Genomic DNA, 17,721 nt, shown 5'->3' on the forward strand with positions numbered 1-17,721 from the left:
CCTCTACTTATTCTCTGCAGTATCTTGTCAACTTGACTGTTCCAGGACATTTGACTATCTACAATTATCCCCAATACTTCACTTGTTACTTGTTCTATAACTACATCACCCATAGTTAAACATACCTTAAGATCTTGTCTCAGCAAATGTTTTAAACCCAAAACAATACATTTAGTTTTTTGTTGTTCAGAACCAATTTGTTTCTTTTCATCCATTTCTCTGTTAATGCTAATTCCTGATGTATTGATTGATGTATACATTGCTGAATCGTTGGCAAGGCAGTTTATTTGTACAACACATTTCATGTACAGGACAATTCAAAGTGCTTTACATAAAACATTAAAAGCATTACAGATATGAAGAAATAGTAAAAGACAGCAACAAATAGCAATAATCACAATAAAATCATAAATTACATTCAAATAATTCAAACCAAGATAAGTTAAGAAGTTACCTTGCAGATTTCATGCATAGGTGAATTAGGAAAGAAATGTTTTTAACCTGGATTTAAAAATGCCTACATTTGGTGAAAGTTTAATCTTCACTGGCAGTTTGTTCTACTTGTTTGCAGCATAACAGCTAAATGCTGCTTCTCCATGTTTGGTCTGGAAGGAAGGAAGGTCATTAATAAACACTGTATAAAAGTGGACCCAAATAACGCCACAGCAAAAGCTCTCAGCTCAGAATAGTTGCCTTTAAAGAAGATTTTGCTTTTCCTGTCAGTCCAATAACGCTTCATCATGCAATAGCAGTTGGTTCAAACCCACAGCAGCTCAACTTAGTCAGTAATACATCCTGATCAAGAACATCAAATCTGCCAGTACAGCATTAACAATCTTTTTGTCATCTGTTTAAAACAAATCTTCTGTGGAGTGCCATTTCCTATATGCATGTTGATATACTGAATTTAACCCATTTTCCTTAAAATAATCTCTAATTTGTTCATATATTATTTGCTCCATTATTTTGCCTGGCACAGGTAATATAATACTGGGTCTACCATTCTTCCCTGAAAATAATTCTTTGTTATTCTTTGGTAAAGGAATCATTTTAGCTATTTTCTATATATAAGGACATACACATCCTTTTAAACTTAAATTAATAATCTGAGCAAGAAGCAGAGCAATCAGGTCAACTACAGGTTTCAGTAACTTCATATTAAGATCAATCAAACTGGCAGTGGTGCTACCAGTTCGAGATGCTCGTGGTCACCAATACCAACACAATCTGGTTTACATATTCAATAAAAGTAAAACAAGGTAATAAAAGAAGATTCTCTAGTAGCTTAAGGCTAACTAAGCTAAGCTTAAGGCTTGTTAGGCTAACAGTAAAAGATAAATAAATAAAAACATATACAAAAAAACATGGAATATAGAAAATATATCTTTCTGACTTGTTTTAATGGCACATGGACATTTATTATGTACATTCCTGGATCTTTTTTTTTTTTTTATGACCCCCAGCATGGAATATTTCATTAATTAAATAATTTTTAGGCGCATTTGGCTGATGGTTTAGCTTTGAAATATTTGACTAAATTAAATTTCCAGCAGATATCTATAATTTTCTTTATAAATGTAGCATAAAACTGTATTCATCACATGAACTCTGATTCTATACCAACTATTTAGATCATGGATCTACATTAACATGTGGCTGATACATGAAATATAATTCTAAAGCTTAAAGGTGTAAACATCAAGGTTTATGAAAGTATTTCTAATTTATATCTTGTTACCTACACGCAGTCTAACTGTTGCAGGAAACACTGACAAAAAAGTGTTTTTATTGGGCAACTGTAGGGTGGCAGAGATTCATTAAAAAGCTGTACTATATCACCACCTTGTGGCTTTGAAAATACAATCAAACTCCAATCAAAACTCCACCAGATGAAGATTTGACACAATTTCTATGTAAAAAATCTGGGAAAAAATAGAGCATGTAAAGTAAATATTTTATATGATAAATTATATGATTTTCTTTAAGTGAGATTTTTTTTGTTGTTTTTTTTTGTGTGTGTGTTTCTGTTTCTGCTTTTGTAATAGTTGTAGGAAATTTTCTGGTGTGTTCATGTACAGGTGTAACAGTTTGTTGTCTGGTGATGGTGTGGATTGAAGGGTCGTTTCCTTCTGTCTGTGATCTTTTTGTCTCCTTTCTTCTTTCCCTTTTGCTCTTTTTGCTATTTTCCATCTTTTCTGTCCCCTCCGGTCAGGTCCAGCAGGATTACATAGAGTCTGTGATTCAAAGTAAATAAATAAATTAATTAATCAGATTATCAAGAGGAGCCTTACCCATAGGCTTTCCCTTGGCAGAGCAAATTTGTTGAGCACGATACAGCAACCAGATTATCATTAACTAACAAGATTTAACTGCATTGGATATTATATCCAACATCCTTTAGTCAGATTGTTAGAATCTGTTTTATTAACAGATTAACCATGCATTTTATATTTGAATTAATTACAATTATAGGAAAAAAATATCAATTGATTAAAAAAGCCGGATCCATAAAGAAAAGGGGGATTATTTCTCCACTTCGCATCAAATGGTTCATGTCTCCGCGCCTCCTTCTCTGTTTAGAAGGAAGCAGCTTCACAGCTATAAATCCATCCTGCTGACTTTTTACCTTTTGGTTAGTAAATTCTGAACATTTCATCCTTCTTTCTCATAAATATTTGATTATATATATATATATATATATATGAATAAATATTTTAACTGTTGCTGTTTAAAGATAAAACTGCTGCTAAATCTGTGTTTAGTGCAGAAAGAGCCATTTTTCTCTCAGCCAGCTAAATAAAACTCCTTTAGAGCTGCAAATGTTATGAGACCTTTTTAAAAAGGCAACTTAATATTATATATATATATATATATATTTGTGTGTGTGTGTGTGTAACTTTGTATGTTTTAATGGAGAGCCACCATAGGATATTTGTTATTTTTAAAGAACCACATTTTTATTTCCATTTTCAGGTTTTAAAATAAAGAAAAACATAAAACCTTTATAAAAAGAGGATAGACAGACTTTCTTCTAATGTAGATATTTGTAGTATATAAAAAAAAAGTCCCTGATTTCCAATCCAAGAAAGATAGATTTAAAAAATGTATTTTAGCCATGTATGTTAGTGTGATGTGATGAAGAATGCTTTATCAAGGAGAAATATGTGTGTGTGTGTGTGTGCATCTTTCCTGCTGGTACAAAAAAGAAAGCAAAAATAGCATTGGATAAAATGCAATGATAAAACATTGAATTAATTCAAAAGCTAAAACACACATTTAGTTTTAAAGAATAATAGAAAAATATACTTACACAATCTTACACATGGTACGATATTCACATCCACTCATTTTGAATCGGCAGGTATCTACAAAAGTCTAACGTGTGTTGTGCATGCATGTAATATTACAAAGCAAATTACACCAACCAAGTGCTACCGTTGTGTCATGTTGGTACTCTTTTATATCACGTAGCACCCACTTTGATGAGTAGCAGATCTTCTCAGCCGAGTTGAGTCTGTGTTTGAACTTGTGTCCATGCTGTTCATTGGCAGTGTCTCTTGTGGAGGATTGCCTTCTTCATCGTGTTCTTTTTTATTCTTTGTCCATGGACATTTACATCCTAAACAAGCAGTGAGGACATAGAATAAGTGTGTTGTAAAATAAGTATTGCACACATATAAATAAATAATATCTGGAGTTTCCAGTTACTTTAATGAGTCACATTATAGGTTAAATGAAATCCATCAGTGTGCAGTCACATGATCTCACCAGTATATTCACAAGTTCTGATAAACCCCAGAGTCTGAATCATGAGGAAACACCTAGTAAGTGACACCATGAAGGAGCTCTCTACAGTTATCGGGGGAAATGTTGTGAAGAAGTACACATCAGGGTTGGGTTATAAAAAACCCCAACATGTGCAGGCCTTTTGAAAATTCCACAGAGCAATATAGTTAAAACCAATTTTACAAAAAAATATGCTTCAAATATTTTGTAAATGACAGATTACAGATTTGATCAAATTCAAACCATATCTCTGGTTTTTCATGGTCCATCAACGTTAAACTAAAACTAGCTGAGAGTTTCAGATCTGACGGGTCCAGCTGACAGGTGACCTACATTTTCTGTGATGTCCCGTGACCTGCCTTTACACACTGCTCAATCTGTAAACTGGAGATGCTGCTAGAAAGGTTTATCTTCACTTGTAATAAAAATAAAACAGAAGGATGAATGCAGAGTCAATATGAGACTGAAGGTAACAAGTGTCACAGCATCCGTTTTATCAGGATCATCAGTAATTTCTCCAGTCACTAACTAGCTGGTCAACTTTAAAACAAATTTTAAGTAACTAGATAATTATCAAATAAAGTACGTTTATATAACATTGTTACTTCCAGTACTGTGTATGTAAAACAGGGCAGAGACAGCATGACCCCATCACGTCACATTTTCAGTAGTAATAATGAAACTAAGTCACCTGGAGCTGCTGCAAGCTTCGCTGGAAAGTTCAAATCTGAAAGTTATGGTTTATATGTGATGAGACAGAAATATTTATATGGTAGGATGGACTGGTGCTGTGTTTTTTTTATATGTATTTTTCATTTTTATCATTTTACTAAATGGAAAAAAGTGGTGCTTGTGAGTTTCTATTACAGTGGATAGTACTTTTTCCATTCAGATATGATTATTTGTATATATTTGGGCCCAATATGTTACAAAAACAGGTTAAAGTGTAAAAACAATTGTCCGTTTATAGAGGATGTGCTGGGGAAATAAAAAGTTAGCAAAAGCATGACTGTGGTAAATAATTTTTTTCTTATGTCGTATATAAAAGCAAAATCAAAAGTGTGTAAAGAACCAAAGTAGTCTCAGACCTCTCAGTGTTATCAGGATTAACTTCTATAATATTCAACAGCATTTCAAGAATAAATAATCATTTCATTTGGAACTAACCTGCCTCTTTTTGAAGTGTGAGGGATGGAAAATGGTCTGTGTTTTCTACTGTATTTTAATGTCAGTTCATAAAGGCAGTTTCTGGAGAGCTGATATATTCTGAGGTGGTACTTCATGTACAGAATTTAAGAACCACTGTAGTAGAGCATTATTAAATCTTTTATCACAAAATGGAAACAATGTGGCACCACAATCTATTTAGGACGGACGAATGGACAAATGGACAGACAGACAGACATATACATACCTTTTTTTTTCCGTCTACATCCTACGATACCACCAAGAACACCTACAACACCAAGAACAACAGGAACAGTATAAGCTGGTGTTCCATTGTCTCCGTTATTGCTGGTTTCTGAAAGAATGTAAGAGATACTGAGTTGAAAACACAAAGATTAAAATAGATTTCATTCAGGCCTGTTAACAACTGTTGAAAAGAACATTAAAGGTTTCTGTTCAGCTTTCAGACACATAACTTATTTATTTGTGTCAAATCTTTCATTTTACATAAACACAAGACACAACACATTCAACAAGTAGTAATCTGATACAACATGCACTCCATGTTCTCAACACAGTATAGAGAATGTTATTTAAAAACTTGAAATGTGTTTAATCTTTTACCATTTTTTATCCTGGTGGTAGTTGACAGCTCAGTCACATGGAGACCTGTTCACAAGTTAGAACAACAAGGATGAGAATCTGAATCATTTGGAAAGAACCGATGGACACATCCCTGTTCCTGAAGACCATTTTTAGATAAGGTTTGCATAACTCAAAAGAAACACATTAGGTTTGTGGAGCACAAGTATGAAGGAAATTACATGTTTTCTAATTCAGTTTTAAAATTTTCAGAGAAAATCTCTTGATCTGACCTGCTTGTTTTTGGTCCTCTTCAACAGCCGTCTTAACCACTGGAAGAGAAAATGACAAAGAAATAAAATTCATGTCTTTTAATATACATAATTCTAGTTATATTTGTGTGTGTGTGTGTGTGTGTGTGTATATATATATATATATGTGTGTGTGTGTGTGTGTGTGTATAACCCGTCTTAATTTTTGAGTTAAGAAATATCAAGTAGTTTTAGAAAATTAACCAAAAGATTTAATCATTTGACCAGCCTGCTATTAAATTCCAGTAAAACACATTTATAAGTTATTAGACTAATTTCTGTCCATACAGAAGGCTATGCTATAACTATGACTAAAAATAAAAATACTTTATAGCATAACAGGTTAGCACACAAAACAGCCATTTTCACTCCATCTCATCACTGTCCTGCATGTAAAGACCAGTTCAGGGTTTTTTTCATCTGCATCCATCTGCTTTATGGAGGCCCATCTGGAATTGGGTAAGACTTTCATGAGTTTAATAAATGTAGTCTGTGAGTATGTGTGAAGCTCTCTGCAGCCCTGCTGACAATCCGTGGGCTTGGATCCCTGTGTCATATAACCTTCTTTGTTTGTGCGTTTCCACCATGTGAAAACTACAAACAAATATGTCTAAGGATGTTTGTATGTGTGATTCAGGGGGAAGACCGCACCTATGGAGCTATGATAGGGACAGAGCTTTTGTGATTTGTTTCTCCATATTTTAAAACTGTAACAAGTGCAGGTAGAAGTAAAAAAAATACTTACTTTTACAAGTATAATACATTTCTCTCACATTTTAAAAGCTACACAAGAACAAATCAGATTTCTGTAATCCCTAACTAATCACTGCAAGCTGAGGAGTAAGAGTCCACAACCAAACTACAGAAATGTATAACTGTCATCCAAATAAAAAAAGAAACTTGTATGTGGACATTCTTTCTCAAAGACTTGAAAATTGTAAAGCTGTATGTGTGGTAGGAGAGTGGCTTATTAACCATCGTTGGTATGCTGATGTCTCCATATTCTGCCGGCCTGCAGCAGCTCCTCAGAATTTATTTGGATTATGCTCAGCAATTTGATTTAAGGTTTAACACTAAAAGAGCTGTTGCTATGATTGTGAGGACAGAAGAAGACAATAAGGGAGCTTTCCCCTCTTTTTTTCTGGGAGAAAATAATCATATGTTGTGGGTAAAGTGAAATACCCAGGTCATGTCATCAGGAATGACCTTTGTGATGATGATGGTATTCAAAGACAGTATTGTAAATTGTACGCACAGGCAAATATGCTGGCACGTAAATTTAGTATGTGCTCTTATAATGTTAAAATGATATTATGGTTTTTACAATGTCTAAGAAGAGCAGTGTACAATCACACTCTGGAGGCACTGGAATGCTTGCATGGATTATAGATTTTATATTCTATAATCCAATTTTATACTCTCACTGTACTGCCTTTTTATTTTTGTGTTGTTTTTCTTTTCTCCTTTTTTTTTTTAATGGACCACATTGTGAGTCTGAAATAACGATTAAATTGAATATATATATATATATATATATATATATATATATATATGTGTGTGTGTGTGTGTGTGTGTGTGTGTGTATGTGTGTGCGCGTGGGACCTTATTATGTTAAAACTAAAGCTATCAAACGATTCAAATTTTTAATCAGATTAATCACAGGTTTCAAGTGAATTAATCATGATTAATCACCATTTGCGATTATGCCTGAAATCTGCCAGTTTTTACTGTATTGTATCGACAGAACGAGTTGATGCTATAAATATATACTGGTAACTGACCTCTTGAGTTAACGTCAGTTTTTCTTCATTTTTTACATTAGATGATCACTTTAGTTGCAATAATCAGTTCAATATTTCATAAAATCTAGACCTAAAAAAGGTCCAATTTGTGCCCCCCTTTTCCTGGTCAGTGCTCCTGCCTGGGCCCCTGTCAGAACTTTTCTAGACCCGCCCCTGCATATAGCTGAAATCCTTTCCACAGCTACTTTCTGTCATCAGCTACATTCTTTAGTCAGCTACTGTGTTAGAGATGGTCCTGCCAAAAACAATACTTTGAGGTGAATATGTGACCGTGTGAACCATGAACCGCTATTTTCCTCCTTCTCAGTTGAACGATAAACAACTGCAACAAAAGAGAAAAGTCGATCAGCTGATCATCGACTGCCATAGTAATTCATGGAGCAACATCAGAGGAGAGGGAAGAAGCAGCTGCTACACAAACGTGAAGACGACCAGAGATCCTCTAGAGCAGACATGTTGGTGCAAAACGCAGGATAAGTTTAAAAAAGAATACGGGAAAAGTGTGGGTGTGGAACCCTCTCACCGGGAAAAGAGTGTATGTTAATACACCCACATTCTCCACGAGGAGATGTCCATGGGTTGCTCCATTAATGCTGTGTTTATTCTCAAATCCATTCATAGAGCCAGCCAGATGATCTTTTACATCGCGCCTCTCCACGTCCCGCCGCCATAACAAAGACATAATGGCTGTATCTGGATTGTCCTGCCACACATGCATTAATTCCGTTCAAAATTTTAACGCAATTAATTACATAAATTAATTACCACCGTTAACGCGTTATTTTTGACAGCCTTAGTTATAACATAATGGTTTATTGTAAAAATGTGAACATAATACACTATAACGTGATATGTTTTGTTGTAAAAACGTGGAATTTAAACTGTATCGGTCTTTGAATGAGGAAACTGTGCATGCATTAGATCAGAGAAATGTCAAAACAAAAAATTTAAAAATAAATAAAAACATACAGAGTGAGACATCCTCCTCTTTCTTATCTTTGCTGAGAGTTCCACATGTGCAATCAAGTCTGCCAGGGGAAAAATATGGTGGCGGATCAGGAAACAAAATGGCGGCAGAGGACGTCAAAAGTTTGAGTTTCACATTAAACTTACAAAATTAATTTAAAATATTAATTTAAATACATGGTAAGATTTGTAAAGTGGACCTTGCGTACCACAGAAGTATGTCTGCAATGCTCGAACATTTAAAGAGGAAGCATGTCGGACTTACATAACAACCTGTTGCAAGATTTAAAAGCTGAAAGTGAAATAAGAGCCATCCATCCATCCATCCATCCATCCATCCATCCATCCATCCATCTTCTGCCGCTTATCCGGAGTCAGGTCATGGGGGCAGCTGCCTAGGCAGGGAAACCCAGACTTCCCTCTCCCCGGCCACATTCACCAGCTCATCCAGGGGGATCCCAAGACATTCCCAGGCCAGCCGCGAGATGTAGTCTGTCTAGTGTGTCCTGGGTCTTCCCCGGGGCCTCTTTCCGGAGGGATGTGACCAGAACACCTCAGCAGGGAGGTGTCCAGGAGGCATCCTGACCAGATGCCCGAGCCACCTCATCTGGCTCCTCTCGATGCAGAGGAGCAGCTCTCCTCCCTGAGCTGCCACCTTACTGTGGTGGCGGAGTTTGCGTGTGCTGATGATTCTAGTGGCTATGTTGTCGGGGGCTTTATGCCCCTGGTAGGGTCACCCATGGCAAACAGGTGTCTAGGGGAGGGACCAGACGAAGCACCCTATAATGACGACAAATCATGAACCCAAGTTTCCCTTGCCCGGATGTGGGTCACCGGGGCCCCCTCCTGGAACCAGGCCTGTAGGTGGGGCAAGGAAGTGAGCGCTTGTCACCGGTCCTTTGCCCATGGGGCTCGGTCAGGCTCAGCCTGAAAGCGTGACATGGGTCCCCCCTCCCAGGCTCACCAACTGCAGGAGGGGCCATGGGAGTCGGGTGCAGCTCCAGGGACGTCAAATGTCACCTCCCTGGTGGGGAAGAAGCCTGAGCTGATGCGCAAGGTTGAGCGGTTCCAGCTAGATATAGTTGGACTCACCTCGACGCATGGGTTGGGCTCTGGACTCTGGAACCTCTGTCCTTGAGAGGGGCTGGACATTTAAAGCGCTGCTCTGACAGGATAACACAGAACTCTTGCCAAGTATAAATAACACAATTTATAACATACTTACTGACAGATAAAGTTAGAAAGCAGAAATAAACTGGTAAAGGACTGACATGTAATGCTGACCTATGGTATGCAGACAGTGAGGGAACTACCTACAAGCAAGGAGCATGTGAGACCACCAGAATCGGAGAATCAGATGTGATAGGGGAACAGGAAATCAAAACGAGCCTGAACAAATGAACAAATCAAACCTAAAAATAAGAAGGCTCATGACACAGCCGGCTGGGTTATAAAAGCTGGCCTGTTGTCCTTTGCTACATGTTACCCTCCTGCCTCTAGAGCAGAAGATCAGACCTCTAACATGTATCTTAAAGAAAAATAACTGAAAAGGTTTGTTTTCATGTTTCAGGTTCTTACCGAGGCGATGAATAGTACACTGTTGACTCTCCTCTCCTTTTAAACAGCAGGAGAAGTTTCCTTCATCATACTTCTTTTCATATAAAATGGTGAGCGAGGCTGTTCCATTGTTCTGTTCATCTAGAGGCAAGAAACACATCCTTGACTTGTCTTCCTTATTTTCAGGTCTTCCTTTTCCTCTTTTTACAGTAAAAATGAGTCTGTCACCAAGATAATACTCCACTATATGGTCCTTAGTTATACTGATATTTGTGATGCACTGGAGAATGACGTTACTCCCAGTCAATGGCTTATTCTTCTTAAAATGTTCTGTAATGACATGACAGTCTTGACCTGGAATGTAAAAAGTAAATTCAATTAGACATGAAAAAACACAGAAATAAGGCTGAAGAGCAGCATCCTGTAATTTATTCAGTTCAGTTCAGACAGCTTACTAATATCCTGCTACGTTAATATTTAAGATAAAACAGAACAAGTATTTTATATTAATTAAAGAAATTTGATATTAATTATAAAAAGGTGTACAGCGCAACTGACATGGTGTCATACTATACTGTCATAAATTAATAGAAACACTGAATTCACTAAATGCATATTAAAGGCCATTTCATCAGTCCAGTTCCAGTTTTACACGTCCTGATTTAATAAAATTATTTTTAGTTTTGACATGCTGTTAATTTTTTTTCATTCAGGTCTGCAAAGACTCTAACTGCAGACTCATTAAGCAAAGAAAAGGCATGTTTATTTGTAGCACAATCCAAGGACAGGGTGATTCAAAGTGCTTTACAGAAAATAATATGCATAGTTTAACGCTAAAAACAAAAGAAAAAAAATTAAGAACACTGGATAAAAACAGTATTGATCAAAGTTAAAAACTCAATCTTAAAAGAACCAGATGCAGATTTAGATGTTTAAATAAAAACTAGTTCCATGCAGCAGAGAACAGGTGGGTCTTTAACCTGGATTTAATAAACTGAGTGTTTCAGCTGATCTGAGGCTTTCTGGGAGTTTGTTCCAGACATGTGGAGCATAGAAGCTGAAAGCAGCTTCTCCATGTCTGGTTCTGACTCTGGGAACTGATAAGAAACTGGAACCAGATGACCTGAGGGTTCTGGTAGGTTCATACTGGGTCAAGAGGTCACAGATGTATTTTGGTCCTAAACCATTCAGAGCTTTATAGACCAGCAGCAGAACTTTAAAATCTATTTTCTGACAAACAGGCAGCCAGTGTAAAGACCTCAGAGCTGGACTGATGTGGTCCACTTTCTTGGTCTTAGTGAGGACTCGAGCAGCAGAGTTCTGAATAAGCTGCAGGTGTCTAATTGATTTTTTAGGTAGAACCTGTAAAAACACTGTTACAATAATCAAGCCGACTAAAGATGAAAGCATGGACTAGTTTCTCCAGGTCCTGCTGAGACATCACATCTTTTACTCTTGATATATTCGTAGGCTTTGAGCTATTTTAGCGTTGAAGAAATAACTTATTTTCCTTTTTCTTTCCCTTGACATTCCAAAGCCAGAATGTTCCAGCTCAGTCTCCTCACCTAAACCACTACAAGTCATCTAGCAATTTCTTCCATGTGACATGTATGGAGGTGCTTTCTGCAATGTTCAGTAAGGATGTTTGCCACCACATTGAGATTTTACTACTTTCTAAAATATAGAGGTCTATGATTAATTACTGGAACTTCAAAGAGGAAAAGAAACATCTTGGTGTTCATTCAGAAATCCTGATGCAGCTCATGATGAGTGACGTACAGAAAGAAACTCAAACTGAAGATACTCACTGAGCGGAGATGCGTTGACTTTATTTCTTCCTCCATATATGACAGTAGAAGCTGGAAATTAAAAAATGAATAAATGAATTTTTTCTGGAAAGTTATACTCACATCCTAGTAAAATAAAGACTTTACAGATGTTCCACATCAGGCAGCTTATTGACTCCAAGCAGAGGAAAATGTAGCCAAACTTAGATTTTATTCTGATATAGTCGGTATTTATTGCAATTATTTACCAAATTCATTAATTCAGATAAATGTTTTAATAGACTTAAGAGTGCCAGAGTTAAATTTATTATGTGCTGAAGTTGGTTTAAACCTAATTAGAAAAAAAAAAAAAAAAAAAAAAGGCAGGAAAATAGTTCTTTACATTTTTTCCCTTTTGGACAATAATATAATCAATGTTTAAAATTACAGTTTATAATATATCAACAATAGTTAAATAGTTAAAATATGAAACAGTAATGAGATCACAAACATTTACTCTTAGTATTACATACCAAACTAAATGCTAATCAGGCTGTTAAAGGCTGAACAGGAAGCATAAAATGTGATTCCACTGCTTTTGTGGGACCTTGACCACATCTAGACCAGGTCCCGTTAAAAACCCTTTAATACTTAAACTCTTAACCTCTGGACAGCAGAACAAACAGATTCATTCTCACACAAGTTCTCATTTTTAAAACTTTTCATGTGGAAATACAAGAAATATTCATTTTATGATTTATTGTACCCTCAGCAAAAAGTAGTATACTTGAAGTTTATTTCATTAAGTATACCTGAGCATAAGTATAGCAAGTATACTAGAGACCATGGACTTTTAGTGTACCCGAAATTATACTAACTAATAATACTTTTGAATAAATTGGAACATTTGAAGTTTAGAAAAGTATACTTTATGGTCATTTTAAGTTCACAAAAGTACACTTCCAAGTATACAATTGCACTATACTACTAGTGTACTAGGTAAATACTTCTAGTCCACATTTTAGTTTATTGAAGTATACTTTAAGTATACTTTTATGATGGTAGAACTACTAAAACTAAACTTTTAGGAACGTAAAGATAATAAAGATGAGCCCAAAATACCATTTACTGTAAACTTTTAAACCCCAGCACCATGTAGGTTTATAACCTGTAGGTTTATAACATGTAGGTCTGGAACATGTAGGTTTATATTATGTAAGTTTTTAACCTGTAGATTTATAACATGTAGGTTTATATCATGTAAGTTTATAACCTGTAGATTTATAACATGTAGGTTTATATCATGTAGGTTTATAACCTGTAGGTTTATAACATGTAGGTCTGGAACATGTAGGTTTATATTATGTAAGTTTTTAACCTGTAGATTTATAACATGTAGGTTCATATCATGTAAGTTTATAACCTGTAGGTTTATAACATGTAGGTCTGGAACATGTAGGTTTATAACAGGGGTAAAACAGGGTCAAAACATATGTGTGCAGTGAAAACTATTATTATTCGGCTAAATTAAATGTAAGCAAGAGCATTTATTCTGCGCTTTGATAAAGAAAAAAAAACTAAGTATTATTATTTAGGAGTAAGGAGTATATTTAAGTACAGGTATAAATTGAGTATTGATGTAGTTACTTTTCTTTTTAATTTTAAGCATAAGCATCTGGTTCACGTCACTATACTATTCTTAATTATATTAAATATAAGAAAACTTTCAGTATACTGTCTAAGATTTAGTATAAAATAAGTATACAACAAACTACTTTTTGCTAATATCCAATATTATACCTCTTAAAAAACGCAAGAGTTGAGGTGTTCAAATCTGGAATAAATAATTTTATAGAGCATTTCATACAGGACGTTTGATTGGAATATGAAAAAAAGCTAAAAAATAAATAAAATAAAATAAAATAAAAAATAAGCCCATGAATCTGAGTCTAACTGAACAATAGACAAGCGAACTCAGAATTTTGTTTGTTGTTAAACACTAAAAGATACGTGTGTGTGTGTGTGTGTCAGCTAATCAGAAATGGACGTCGTAGTTTGAGGAAGCGACGTAAAGCATTGCGACAGATTAACATGCTCTTTTTAAACAGCAGCGGACTTCTGACATGTCTGGAAAAAACTTACCACATAAAAACGCCAGAAGACGCAACGCTTCCATTCGGTCTGTTTTGTGAATTAAATTAATCCAACGTCGTGGTTTAACTCGAAACAAACACTTACAGCAACTGTTTGCGCTTCCAGAAACTTCCTCCTAACCTGTTGTAGGATTTCGGCTTTTGACATTCAGGAAGCACGCATGTAAATATGCCTCTTTACAAAATAGCATCTTCTTTTCCTGTAACAGCTGCTTGTAAACGCCTGGAGGCGTGAGAACACCAGTTGCTGGAGTTTCACATCACATTTAGATGAATGTTTGTAGAAATCTGTGACTTCAGTTTTTAAAAACTCATCAAGAACTTAAAGTGTTTTAATTCCGCTCTTCAGTTTCTAAAATGGGGTACACGTTCTCTTCGGGGGTACTTAGCGGCACTCCAGGGGGTAGGTGAGAAAATACAAAAGATTACTTGTTCTTAACAGATGTGAGTTACTCTGATCATAATGTAAAATACTGGATTTTCACTTACAGATACTTCTACTCATTCAAGGTTCTTCAGTGTTAAACCAAACCACAGATCACCTTCCTGATTTCTGCACCGTTTGCCAAAACGTTGAACCATGTAATTCAACTGCAAAACGTCTCACCAACCATAAATTTAACCATAAAGGAAAAGGAACCATAAAACCACACATCTTCTCTCTTTCTTCCTTTCCAACTGAACACACACAAACAGGATGGAAAAGGATTTTATCACAGGTATACTTCTTAATAACACTAAGGAAGACAAATCTTACTAAATCCAGTTCTAAATGATACAGATCAATTAAGAAGAGGCACCACACAATTTCTAAACAGTTTTTGAACCAGAGCCATAAACACAGTGAAAATTGAACTTAAAAACTACCTCTAATTCAACAGCACATTGTTATATATTTTATTATGCTGTTCTTTTTCAGGTACAATGTACTATAGTTAATTTTGTAATATATACTGTATATATAATGTATATTTGTGTAAACACATAAACTACTTACATTTCACAAAGATTGTTCACACATATACACATGTACATACATATGTAAATATGCATATTTTTTATTAGATCTATGTCTACTTTATATAACAAGATTGTACACACATACATAAATGTATGTATATGTACTGTACATATATATATATATATATATATATGTATATATATATATTTACACACGCACACCTACACACACACACACTAGTTTAAAATGTTTTGTTGTGCCATATTTTTATATTTTAATATGCTGTTTTTCTACTATAGCAAATATACTATATACTTTTTTAATAGTTTCAGACAATAATGCATGTATGTTGACACATGTGAACAAAGACTTCTTATGCAATTTCTTTCTTTTTCTTTATCTTTTTTAAGAAAATAAATATTTTTTTAATCTGTAGTTGAATCTGTATCCTGGCAGTGCATTTGAATTTGGTTAGAGATGCAAGGACACAAGCACACAACAGGCTTATTGGAACAATGCAGACAATCCATCAACAAAGATCAGTGATTAACTAGAGTGGTCAGCTCTCGCTCTTTCCTAATTGGATGATCTCAGTTCAATTTTAGTTGCTGTACAAAAAAAGGGGCTGGGATCAGGGGCGGATTTAGAATTGAAGAAGATCCGGGGCTTAGCCCACAGTGATGGATTTTTTTAGCATGTGCAAAAAAAATATTGTTTTTTTTTTTTTAAAAAAACAAAAAAACAAAACAGATATGGCATCTTAACATTCAAATTCTGACCACCCTAAAACAGACAAAAAGCACTGGATCACACAAAATAATATGCTTTAACAAAGCAAAATGACACTATAAATCAACAATATCACTTACAAACTTGAGACTATTTATGTTAAGTTATGTTAAGTTATGTGAAAACAAACCTTCTCTGGCACTTTGCATTAAGCTGGTTTTGAGCCTTGTTTATAAGTCATCCAGAGATCATCAGCCTCTCTGTTATTAACCTTGTTTTTATTTTTATCCAAGCTTGTCTTGATTTTACCACACGTTCCACAGGAAAGAGGCCTTGGGGAAGACCCAGGACACGCTGGACGGACTACATCTCTCGGCTGGCCTGGGAACGCTTTAGGATCCCGCCAGATGAGCTGATGAATGTGGCCGGGAAGAGGCAAGTCTCGGTTTTCCTGCTTAGGCGGCTGTCCCCGCGACCCGACTCCGTATTCGCCGCAGAAAATGGATGGATGGCATTTAGAGACCGCAGACCTCACCAAGCCATTGTAGTTTTTTTTTTTTTTTTTTCTTTTTTTATGTTTTGTGGGCATTATCTGAGTTAGGATTCTAATGGCAAAATTATCCCTATCTCGCCATAGAAAAGAATCCTTTAAAAATGTTCTGGTCCAGGTGGTGATTTACACTGTATATCATCTTTTTCATAACCTGATCATGCAGAACTTTATCACTGTAAGGCCCCATTACAACAAAATAGGCTTTAAAATTCTGCTTGTGGGGTTGATGTATTTGTTTTGCTTCAGCTGAATTAAAATGAGAGCCACTTTTTCGGTACCAGTCCATCCACAGATCTACTTCCAACAACTGATGAAGAGCTTCATTGATAATTCTGCATTTAATGGAAAATACCACCCAAACAAATGCTATAACGTTCTAGCATGTTTATGACACAGCTAAAATAAGCAGGATTCATAAATAACATGACATTTAAATTAGAAAACGTGAATTTCTTTTAAAAACATCTGTAAAGTTTGGCATTATTTGTGATCTATTGTGTTCTGTACATAGAGGATGGGCTGACATGATGAATGTTAGAAAACATTGATGTAGCATAACACTGAGATATTTATTCTACTGACAGAACCAGCTTTTCTTCAGGGTCCAGCACCAGAAACGGGAAGTTTTGTACATATCCAGGATAAAAAAATTCTTACATTTTCACTTTGCAAGCTTGATAAACACATTATTAAAGGACAGACTTCTCTCCAGCCTGCCACACTTTTCTTTGCGTGCTCATATTCATTTTCTTTGTTAAGATTACTTCTTGGATCTTCTGTAACTTCAATGTTTTTAAACTTGTCTTTCAAAGTCTACAATAACTCTTTTCTCAGACAACATGTGAAACAATTAGGTCACCATATTCATTCCTGTTTTTGCTCAGTTTTTTAAAGTTCTTCTTGTAATAAGGTTGTAATCTGTCTGCATTTACCTACTTAACCACCTGTAAAACTATTTAAAGGTCATACTATGAGACCCACCGTACACTCTGAGCACCATTCGTAGCATAAACTGTCTCTTTGGATTTCAGTGGGTGTAATCCTGGAGGTCCCTGCGTTTCCTGTGACAGAAGGCGATAAAGTCAGACTCCTTTGCTCTACCAAATGAAGAAATTACAAGCCACCTGCATCAAATTTCACAGCTAAATTCTTCAGAAATGGTGCATTTATTGGGGAGCATCCTGATGGAAACATGAACCTGTCAGCGGCGTCAACATCCGAAGGTTTCTATGAGTGTGAACATCCCACAAAAGGAAGGTCAGCACGGAGCTGGCTGGCTGTGAGAGGTGATTATTTTCTTCTAATGCAGCATTAGTATGATATTAGCTCCACTGTATACTTAAGAAAAGTAAAGGGTTAAAAACAAGAGGCAAGAATGCAGATGGGTC

General features: G+C 35.6%; 3 protein-coding genes across 7 annotated transcripts in view; 1 reads left to right on the top strand and 2 right to left on the bottom strand.

Annotated features, from left to right (window-relative positions):
• LOC121640163 (CD276 antigen homolog) overlaps positions 1 to 17,721 on the top strand; it is a 223,305-nt gene that overhangs the window by 124,014 nt on the left and 81,570 nt on the right. The window lies entirely within an intron of this gene.
• The window catches only part of LOC121640153 (CD276 antigen homolog), a 167,487-nt gene that overhangs the window by 17,110 nt on the left and 132,656 nt on the right, over positions 1 to 17,721 (bottom strand). The gene's annotated exons all lie outside the window — the stretch shown is intronic.
• LOC121640173 lies at positions 2,179 to 14,361 on the bottom strand. 4 transcript variants are annotated; one of them, XM_041985875.1, is made up of 8 exons: positions 14,080 to 14,361; positions 11,980 to 12,030; positions 10,193 to 10,525; positions 5,829 to 5,867; positions 5,578 to 5,622; positions 5,201 to 5,308; positions 3,479 to 3,619; positions 2,179 to 2,234 (listed from the first exon to the last, which is right to left on the bottom strand). In XM_041985875.1, the coding sequence occupies exons 1-8, from the start codon at positions 14,111 to 14,113 to the stop codon at positions 2,224 to 2,226; spliced, it is 762 nt and encodes a 253-aa protein (XP_041841809.1). In that variant the 5' UTR covers positions 14,114 to 14,361; the 3' UTR covers positions 2,179 to 2,223. The 4 variants fall into 4 exon arrangements, with proteins under 4 accessions (XP_041841809.1, XP_041841811.1, XP_041841810.1 ...); XM_041985877.1 differs by lacking the exon at positions 2,179 to 2,234 and having other exon boundaries at positions 3,025 to 3,619; positions 10,193 to 10,312; positions 10,400 to 10,525; XM_041985876.1 differs by lacking the exon at positions 2,179 to 2,234 and having other exon boundaries at positions 3,025 to 3,619; positions 5,201 to 5,242.

Source organism: Melanotaenia boesemani, chromosome 5 (genome assembly GCF_017639745.1).
Source record: "Melanotaenia boesemani isolate fMelBoe1 chromosome 5, fMelBoe1.pri, whole genome shotgun sequence".
Lineage (NCBI taxonomy): Eukaryota > Metazoa > Chordata > Actinopteri > Atheriniformes > Melanotaeniidae > Melanotaenia > Melanotaenia boesemani.